General features: G+C 53.7%; 1 protein-coding gene across 1 annotated transcript; it reads right to left on the reverse strand.

Moving 5' to 3' along the window:
- Positions 1-4959: 4959 nt before the first annotated feature.
- On the reverse strand, positions 4960-8749 carry LOC102380364 (myogenesis-regulating glycosidase-like). The gene has a single exon (XM_006034845.3). It carries the CDS (start codon positions 8487-8489, stop codon positions 6375-6377), a length of 2115 nt encoding a protein of 704 aa, XP_006034907.1. The 5' UTR covers positions 8490-8749; the 3' UTR covers positions 4960-6374.
- Between the last annotated feature and the right edge of the window lie 1425 nt (positions 8750-10174).

The following is a 10174-nucleotide window of genomic DNA, read 5'->3' on the forward strand; positions in this document are numbered from 1 at the left end:
GGCAGAGGGAGCAGGTTTCCCCCCTCCCGTCAGGAATGTATCCAGCTCAGGTTACCCAAAGAGATAGGGTAAAGGTATGTATCCTCTGCTGGGCCCATCCTAATCACAATTGTCACAGAGCAGAGTTTTTGGGGAAGAAACAAAGGTGGCTTTCTGCCACACTGCTGACCTTGGGGGCAGTGTGGGCTGCTGTGTGGAGGGGTCTCCAAGCAGCCCCACACCCCCGGGCCAGCCACATACCCCATTCCCTGGCTCCCCCTGGCCCCAGTCCCCCTAGTCCAGCCCCAGCTTGGCGCTGCACTCACCTTGCCCCACACTTTGCAGGTGAAGCCCTTGGGCTTGCCCTCGGCTTGCCCTATGGCTCCTTCCCTGCCTGGTCCTGCTAGCCTCCCCTCTGCATTGTTCCCAGGGGGGCCCTGACCAGCAGTGGCCCTGTGAGCCTGTGCATTAACTCACCCCTGCTCCAGGGTATTTTTATTGCATGGAAACCAGCCAGAGAGACCGTGAGCAAAGTGAGAATGAGAAGGGGAAGTGCAGGGGGAGCTGGGCCTGGGTGGGTGCACTGAAAGGACTTCTGCTGGTGTGTGGGGCTTCCCATCCCTCCTCCTAACTCCTGGTCTCTGCCCATGAGTTCCTAGTGACAATTCCAGCCCAGCCTCCCCCTGGATCCGGTACTCTGACTCCAAGTACTGACCGCAGCTCCCAGGTCAGTTTGGGGATGCCCCATGTCCAGTCCCGTGAAGCTGCCCTGGTGAGTGACTCTGGGCTGCATCCTGCTGCAGCTATGGAGCTTCTGGCATGTGTTTCTGCCCAGGGTGACCTCCTCCATCGTGTCCCAGACAGACCCCAGTCTTCCAACCCACCTGCTCCTGATTCTAGCTGTGTCCAGCAGCAGGAGACTGAAGCCGAGCTCCACACCCAGTGTGGACAGGGAAGATGAAAGGCACTGAGATCACTGCATGGGAGGGGCACAGACCTGCAGCTATGCCTCTGTGAGAAAGGGGCTGAGGGGTGGCTCTGCTTCCTGCTCCCAGGCTGCAGGGCATTGCGGGGCGGGGTGGCTGCCCCAGGTTTCAGGGCTTTTCTGGTGACCACACAGGGTGGGGGAGGTATTTTTTAGCACCTAACCTTCACCTCCTGGCTTCATCCATGTCAGGTTCAGTGCTGCGGGCTGGGGGCCCAGTCACCATGTAGCCTGGTTGACTGTGGTCAAACAGGCATGAATCTAGGGTGGTTTGTGTGGCGGGCCAGTAGGGGGCGCTCCTGCCTTGAGCCAGCCCACCTCCCTGCGCCCGACCACCTTCCAGGCTCCGTGTGCCTCCCTGGGGTGCCTCCCGTCCGGCCGACCCCTTCCCCGGAGCACACCCGCTAGCCTGGGGTTCCCGCTGCCACCATCCAAGGCTCTGGACTCACTTCTGGCTCTGCGCACCTTGGAGAACACAGGCCTGATCGTCCAATGGGTGCTAGACCCAATACAGGCACTTGGGGCACTTCCCCAAGTCAGGGGCTTAATAGGAAAGTTTCCCTTAGTCCACAGACCTAAGGGGCCTCCTCGGCATAATTTAGACCCACCCCTCAATAAGTCTCCACTCCGGTCACAAGGAGAACTTTATTGATTACAGGGGTAGGGCGGAAACAGGGTAAAAGGTAGAGCAATATCATAGGAATATCAGAGGAATCCCATAGAGCAAACCAGCAAGGCTGAGGTAGCCTTTTGATCACGCATCTGAGTTACTGTAAGCTAAATATCTTGAGTAGCTTACTCACACGCTTCATCCAGAGGTGGTTGGAGTTTTCCTCTGGAGGCAGGTCACTCTTTGAGCAAGCGGTTATGAGGAGAGAGCCTGTTTCAGATGGTGAAGCTCCTCTCCCAGTTTCAGATTCACCTGGGCCATTGAGCGGGGCTTTTCCCTCCCCCTCCCCAGGTGACCAGAGAATCCACATCTGAGGCACCAGGCTTTTGTCTGCAGACAAGGTGGGAGATCCCCGCTGTGAGGGATTCAACCGCAGCCTCTCAGGCTGGCTGAGACAGATCTCTGGAGAGGAGCACCGACGGTGGCATTTCTGCCACAGGGAGTATGGGACCTGTTTCAGGAGCAGGTGGTCAGGCATCCTTGGGACATGTCCCGTCCAGTGGAGCTGGTGCCATATAAACCTGGCTTTGATGCTGGTGGTGTTTGCTGGAGCCAGTGCTTGCTCTTTTGTCCCTCTAATTAACACAATTTCCAAGGAAATCACTGATGGTGACAATCAAAATTTTAAGTGTTGCTTAAAGTGTTGCTTTTAAGTGTTGCTGATATGTCATCCAAGTATCCCACCTGTACAAAAGGGTGGGGATGACAAACTTCTTGTCTGGTTTGGGTCTTGAGGTCACGATCAGGATCCCTGCCAGGGGACACACCTCAGACAAAGCCCGAAACATCTGACCGTACCATTGGGCACCTTCCTCTATTAGGTGCCTAAATACCTATAAAACCGGTGCCCTTTCTATCTCTTTACCTCACTTCCCTTTCTGGACCATCTGTCAGAGAAAAAAGCCATGCAGTCCCTAATATCCAACCATGAAGTAGCAATCCAACCAGCGGGCAACAGAGGAGCTATTGTTATCCTCAGCCATGGAGACTACATCGGTGAGGCTACCAGCCAACTCTCAGACACCAACTACTATGAAGAATTAGGAGAGGATCCCACGCCAGCATTCAACATAGGGAAAAAGCCGCCTGTCTTGCATTTGACTACAAGAGGTGTGCTGGGAGGCTGTGACTGTGGCTCTGGTTTGGGGCTGGAGGTTGAGCTGCAGATGCTGCTCTCCCTGCCGCCTGCCCCTGCACCGCAGCCTCTGCTGCTTCCCTTCCCATCGCAGCTCGGACCCCAGCTCTGGTCCTGCTCCAGCCCCGTGTATGAAGAACAGGGCATGTACATCCACCGAACCCGCAATCACTCCTACCCTGCAATTCGTGACCCTCCAAGAGCCCCTTAACCTTGCCCAACTCATCAGAAGTGAACTCTCTGCTGAACACCAGGTACCGAATGGGACCCATCCCTAGCTTCGCAAGAAGTGCAAGACCTGCCACAACAATCAGTCCCCGCAACAAAACCCTCAGGCTATACGGATCGTATACACCAGCGGTCTCCAACCTTTTTAAGTGGGAGATCACCTTTGGCATTGAAAAGCAACCCAAGATCTACCCTCGCCGCCCAGCAGGTAAGTCTGTGGGGAGAGAAGTGGGGAGAAGATCGAGAAAAAACTATTTGGGGGCGCACCTCCCCAGCAGGTAAGTCCCACCCAGCCGGGGCCCCACTTAACTTACCCCTGCTCCTGCCTGTGCAGCACTGCCCCTCACCGTGGGGGCCTCAATCTAGCACCCATCCCTTCCCTCCCCCATGGATGAACCTGCTGGGCTGGGGCATGCACGTGCATGTATGCGGGCACTTTGTCTACCCGGGGCTTCAACACCTCCAAGGATGGAGACTCCCCCACTTCTCTGGGGAGCCTGTCCCAGCGCTTCACCACCCTCCTCGTGAGAGAGTTTTTCCTAATATCCAACCTCAGCTTCCCTTGCTGCAGCTTGAGCCCATTGCTCCTTGTCCTGCCATCTGCCCCCAAGCAGACCAGTTTATTGGACTCGAAGCACCAGGGACTTAACATAGATAATGACTTCACGGTCCTTTATAATCTTCCTGATACTTGCTAACCCCTGCTCTTTACAGATGATAATGACCCTGCTTAACAAGCTTTTGTCCAATTTGCTGTTCAGCTCAGCTGTGCCTGCTTGTCTCAGAGGCCTGAGGAATGGTATCGTGGTCCCCGAAATCGTGCCTGTGTCCATACGAACCGTGCAGTCGTTCCAATAAAAGGTGTCACCCACAAGCATTCTTGCCCCTCCGTCTGTACAGTTTTGCCCTTGCCAAGGCCATATATTGCAGGCTTGCCAGGAGGAGAAATACACTGAAGGCCAGGATATGTTCGGGGCTGTATTGGGTAGCGGTGTTGGTCTGAGACAAAACAAAATGCAAAAACTCTCGAACTCTTGGTTCAGAGATCAGGAAATTTTAAGTAGTGCTATAGACAGGGGGACAGACTTCTGAGTCCCGAAACCTGTGTCACTTTTTTAAAACATCAAATTGATTCGCTCTTTTTTAGGAATTCCAGAAGTCAAGGGCAGAGGCGTAGGAGACGCACAACAGAGCGTTTCTCAGTTCAACGAGCACCTGCCTGTTTTTCCTGTGCGCCCCGCGGCCACGTTTCCCAGCTCCATGCTGCTCCGCTTAGTGAAAGGGGAGCAGGTTTCCCATATAAGCCCTCATTTACCTTGGATGCTGAGCTACAATTCCTCTTTTGGACCTTAGGAAGCCACCATAATCGCTGTAAGGGTGAATTTGGGGAGTCATGGACTCAGCAGCGGGACGGAGCAAGAGCTGGGAAGTCTGGAGAGCTCTGCCTACCTGGCAGGGAGATGGGGGGAGTTTTGTTCTTTAGTTAGTACCTGTCTGGCTGCTTTGTTTTCTCAAGTTCAGGATTGCGTGGCCTTTCCCCTGTAAAAGATTTCCTTGCTAATACAGAGTCTTGTAAGTGCTTCTGAGTAGGGCAGTATAGCCTGTTCAGGGCAAGCAGGGAAAGTGTATTTGCTTTCTCAGGTTCCTGAGTGGGAATTCAAACCATTTTCATTATTTGTCCAGAAGGAACCCAGAGGTCCTAAGCAGGTCTTTATTACTGCCATTAACCAGCTGGCAGAAGGTTTGCATATGCTTAATGCTGTAAGAAAAAGAAAGCCCAGAAATGCAACAGAGGCTCTCTGCAAAGCAGAGCCTGGGGCTAGATCATGCTAAAGAAAATCTGGTTGTCTCTTGCTTGGGAAAAACTGTTTTGTTCAGGCCCCCCTTCAAAAAAGAAATCCCATTGCGCTGAAATTACCACGTCCTGTTTGTTGTGTTGCTTCTGATTTTTTTTCTGCCATAAGAAACGTGTCCCAACCATCATATCTGGGTTCCAGCACAGCGGTAGTGAACATCTTGTTGCTACTATGAGATGTGAAATAAGTACAGTGCTTTTTCCTAGAAAGGACCCAGAACTACCACTGAAAAAAGGCCGATACAGCCTTTGGGATGCATTGATAACAGAGATCCCAGCCAGGATATACCCAGAATATGATCCGGTTTGGTCACTTCCACTGGGCGGGGAAGAACGTCTTCCCACCCCTTGCCCTGTCCCCTGCCGGTATTTCGATATCTTTCCAACTCGAAAATGGTGAGGACAAGCAGGACAGCATTTCACAGAAAGTTTATTTCACAGGAAGGCATATGGAGCGGGGAGCAGATTGCTTTTCCAGAGGATAAAGGCATCCTAGATATGTCTTAGAGAAAATTACGTTTGTCGCCATAATTCCCCACTCGTTTATAGCACGGGATATCATTAGATCGAATGGCACAGCACCACTACCCCCACTCTACCAATGGGGAAACTGAGGCACAGGCAGGGCTGTTCCTGTCTTGAGCGGAGAGGTGGCCGAGTTGGTCTCCTGAGGTCCCTTTGCATGCCCAAGGTCAGTGGCAAAGTCTGGAACGACGCCGGTCTCTTGAGTCCTGCGGCAGCTCTCTCACGCATATAAGAAATGAAATCCCTGAACTTGGAGTCTGCACAAGTTTCAAGCACATCCTTCCATCCCACTGGTTTGGGGATTAAATCTCCAAAGGCAATAAAATGCAGGCGTGGATTACATGGGTTAACAAATTGGCACCAGAGATAGGCTTGCTGGGTTTCTGTAGGTAGATCAGTCAGTAATCTCCCTCAGCAAGATGTTTGAGACTGATGTCAACCTTAACTTCTCCGTGCTGAGATCATTGTGTTTGCAGCCACGGCTCTGCTACCTTTTGCAAACCTGTCACATGAGCTGATGACAGGAGCCTCTGTCTCTGCAGGAGTATCGCATGAATCATGCTTAAAAATTATTCTGCTGCAAGCAATGCCAGCACCGAGAGCAAAGCCACTTTATATTACAAAAAAATAAAATTGAATCAGCAGGGCGATGGAGTCACCAACCAACCCACACAATGTCCTTTAAAGAAAAACAGTGTCAGAGTCATTGCTCTCTGAGGAGAGCATAGCGAGCAGAATCTGTGCTTTCCTTATGCTGTACATATACATGATACCAAGACCAAGATGCTCAAGCTTTAGAAAGGGACATTTTAAGTGTCAAAATGCTTATAAAAAGATTGCGGTGTGCCCAGATTATTACCATTCAGAAATCGCTCTGTGCAATGGTTATTGCTATCCATAATATCATAGCATGGGGTATTGATCTCAGGACATAAAACGCTTCCTTGGTTATAAAGTTCATTAGCCTTGCAAAGCTTGAAGCCGATGGGGGAGCCCGTTAAGACACCCAGAGGAAATAAGCAACTTCATCCAGGTCGACTGGATAGTCCGTCAGCAGGACCGGGGTCTTCTCAAACAGCTCCCCTTTGTAACTGCGCCACTTCCCGGCGGGGAGGTACACGTCGCGCTCTTGCTTCCCCAGCTCCAGCACTGGGGCCACCATGAGCGTGTCCCCGATGAGGAACTGGGAGTCGATTTTGTGGGCGGATTCGTCGCTCGGGGAAATCCACCAGATGGGCCGGATGATGGGGTCCCCCGTGTCCGTGATCTCCCCGGCCAGCTCCAGCAGCAGAGGGGCGACCAGGGACTCGTGCAGCTCCGTGAACCTCTGAGCAATCTCGATCACCTCCTTGTCGTAGAGCCAGGGCGGGATGGAGAACTGCATGGAGGGCATGAAGGCCGACAGCTCCAGCCAGCGGATGTACAGCTCCCGGTCGGGGATTTCAACCGCTCCTTCTGTCTTGTTCGGGAAAAAGTTGCCCCCGATCATGTCCGCCGAAATGAAAGGATACCCCAGCATGCTGATGGTGAGCACAGTCGGGATGAGGGACTTGAGGCCGAGCTCGTAGCCCCACACTGAGTCGCGGTCGATGATGCGGAAGAAGCACGATATGTTCTGGGACTGGTAGCCGACACGAACCTCGGCCAGCTCGTAGAAGGGGATGGCCATTTCGGTGTACCGGCGGGACCAGATGCTGGGGTCCGACAAGGGCCGGAAGGTGCTGAACTGCTTCGGGAGGTAGCTCGTCTCTCCGGCGTCGAACTTAAAGGAGGAGATGCCGTACTTTGAGCGCAGCTGCCGCAGGTGGCTCTGAAACCACTCCCTGGCCGCTGGGTTGGTGAAGTCCAGGATGGCCCCGATGCCGTTCCACCACTCCACCATGGCGGGGAGTCTCCCCGTCGGCTCCGTGATGAACAGCTGCCTCTCTATCCCCACGCCAAAGTTGGCGGACTCTCTGTGTACAAAGGGATGAATCCAGAGCGTAACTTTAACTCCGTCTTCCTTCAGTTTTCGGAACATGCCCGTCACGTTGGGGAACTTCCCCGGGTCGAAGTCGAAGTCGCCGTAAGCTTGCGTGTACATGTCATCGATTTCGATGTGGCTGCACGTGAACCCGTGCGCTTTGATCTTTCCCGCAAAATCAAGAACCTTGTCCTGGTCGATGTCGTTTTTGTACAGGGCCCAGGTGGACCAGATCGGGTAGCGGAAGGCGTTTTCCGACGGGATCTTGGACGGCTTGTTGAAATACCTCCGCACCATGTACTTGTGAATGGAGGTCACGTCCGAGCCGACGCACACCCTGTAGCTCAGCTCCGGGAAGGGCTGCTGCCCCAGGGGAGGCTTGTAGGGCGAATCCTTGTAGCGGGCCTGGAAGAAAAGGGACCGCTCGGTGGCGTTGAACCCCAGGTGGAAGGGCACCGAGTCGTTGATCTTGATGGCGGCCGCCTTCGAGGACAGCCAGTACCGCTCCAGGATGCCCCCGAAGCTGTCCCGGAAGGAGTACACGTCGCTCGTCATGAAGGGCGTGGGCTCCTGGTAGCCCGGGAGCCGGATGGGCCAGTGCTGCACGCTCATCTCGCAGCCCCCGTACCAGTGCGCGTCCTCCCAGAACATGGTGTGCTCCACCACCGTGTCGGCCACGAACTCCTCCCAGCGCACGCGGTAGCACATCACCGTGTCCTTGTGCTTGACGGTCTGGATGAAGAAGTTCAGCTTCCCCTTGTCCGACCGGGTGCAGGTTAAGATCTCCCCTTCCTTGGAGCAGGACTCCAGGTCGAGGGTGCCCGACTGGAAGGCCAGTCTGAAGACCACCTCCCCGTCCTGGTTCTTGATGATGAAGCCGTCCTTCCTCAAGTCCATCAGCTCCGTCTTCAGCTGCTCCGCCTTCCTGAGCGACGCCGTGTAGTAGCACCACGCCACCACCGCCGCGATGAACAACAGGAGCCCCACGGTTATCGTCCCAATCACGGGCCGCAGCTCCTTGGACGGCTCCTGCTTTGCTGGGGCAAAGCGTTCAGGCAAAAGGGTTCCCACGGCAGTCTCCGCTGGATGAAGAGGCTGATTTTCCACGAGGCCTGGAAGACGAACCTTGCGTCTGGAAGCTTTGTTCATTACTTTCTAGTTTTTCTCTGGCTCCCCAAATGGAATAAGGAAAGCGAGATTTGATTTACGAAAGGAGCTGAAATGTCTCCTCCACGTCTATTCAATCCTGGATGCTGGTCCCTAGAATACAATTGGGGAAAGCTCTTATGGGCAGCAAACAAATAATTGAATCCTGCTTATAAAACAAGTCCCTCCAAGCTACGAGTTGGGGGGAGGCTCCCCGTGTCTCTCAGCTTTGTCCCAGTTACAGTTGTTTGCTGGCTCCTGGGTGCGGGTTGTCCAAATGCAGCTCTCCCGATGGGGATGTGCCAAGGCTCCCGTGAGCCTCGCTTGGCTGCAGCCCGGCTCAGCTCAGCCAAGCATGGGGGTTGGGATGAGAGCAGAGTGGCCTCTGTGTTAAATAAGGGCAGGTGGCAGAGACCGCTGCAGAAATAGCTTCACCCACCGGTCTCTGCTCTGCACCTCGACCCTGGAAAGGAGGCAGGGAGGAAACCCTGGTGCACTCCAGCGCCACGCTGCAAACCTGAGCTTCCTGCGTGCTCGTGATGGGCAGCGCGGGGGACCCCCTGGATGTGCGCTCACTGCTTCATTCCCAGTGGGCATGTGGAGGAGGCTTATTTCCCCAGGGGCACGACTAAGCACCATGCCCAGGGCAATCCTGCAGGAGATCAGGCCCTTGCTGCGTTCACCTGTCGGGAGAGAGAAAACCTCTGCCATGAAGACCCTGCGGTCCAAATACCAGACCAGCGGAGGGAGGCAGGAGAAATGAATGCACACAACAGAGACATAACTTCATAATGGTCACACCACTGGTCCCAGCAGGGCATCTGAGCTGGGAAATGAACCCAGCTGTCCCCGGTCCCAGCCCGGCGCTCTTTGCATTGAAACACCTCCCCAGGAGGCACTGGTGACATTTTCTCTGTCAAGCAAACAAATCTTGAACTGGACTCGGAGTAAAACGAAGGTGTTTTTAAGACTCAAATACCCCTGTCAGGTTTTAAATATGTCAAGTTATTCCCTGAAGCAGCAGACCCAAAACACCAAAGCACAGGCGTTGTAGCAGTGCGGAGGGTAACGGGCTTGGGGAGAGGAAAGTTCCCAGAAACACCTTGCGGACGGTAGGAAAAGCAATTCAGCTGCAAGCTTGCAAGCTTGAGCTATGCCTTAAGTATCTCCAAATATATCATGTCCTTCTCAATGACATAAGTGCCTAAATATAGAAATGCTACGCTGCTGCGAGCTCCATTAAATGTACCGGCAGTCAGAGTTCAATATCAATCGGAGCAGCTTCCAAGTGACCTAAATGTGCGGCTGGATTTTTAATAAGATCTTGCAAAACAAAATGTTTCCTCTCTGCTCTCTGCACGGCCTTGACTCCAACCGGAGAGGACGGCAATGGAAAAACTCGGTCCTCAAGCAAGGGCAATTTCTTATGCCCACCTTGTGTGGTCTTTGGGGCTGCAGGGGAAATTTGTTATTTGTCGGTCTTGCTGTAGGGTCTAGGAGCCCCAATTCTGGTTTGGGGTCTTGTGGGGCTAGATACTGTTAAGAGGAGGAAAAGACAGCCCCTGTCTGTGATGAAGCCCCCTTTCCCCACATTAGAATAGGACAGCTGCCCTTTAAAGGCAAGAAGCTGGCCATTTCCAGCTCCATCCAGCCCTAAAAGTATAAAAGAGGCATGCTAGGGGAGACCG

Source organism: Alligator sinensis, unplaced genomic scaffold (assembly GCF_000455745.1).
Source record: "Alligator sinensis unplaced genomic scaffold, ASM45574v1 scaffold132_1, whole genome shotgun sequence".
Taxonomy (NCBI): Eukaryota; Metazoa; Chordata; order Crocodylia; family Alligatoridae; genus Alligator; species Alligator sinensis.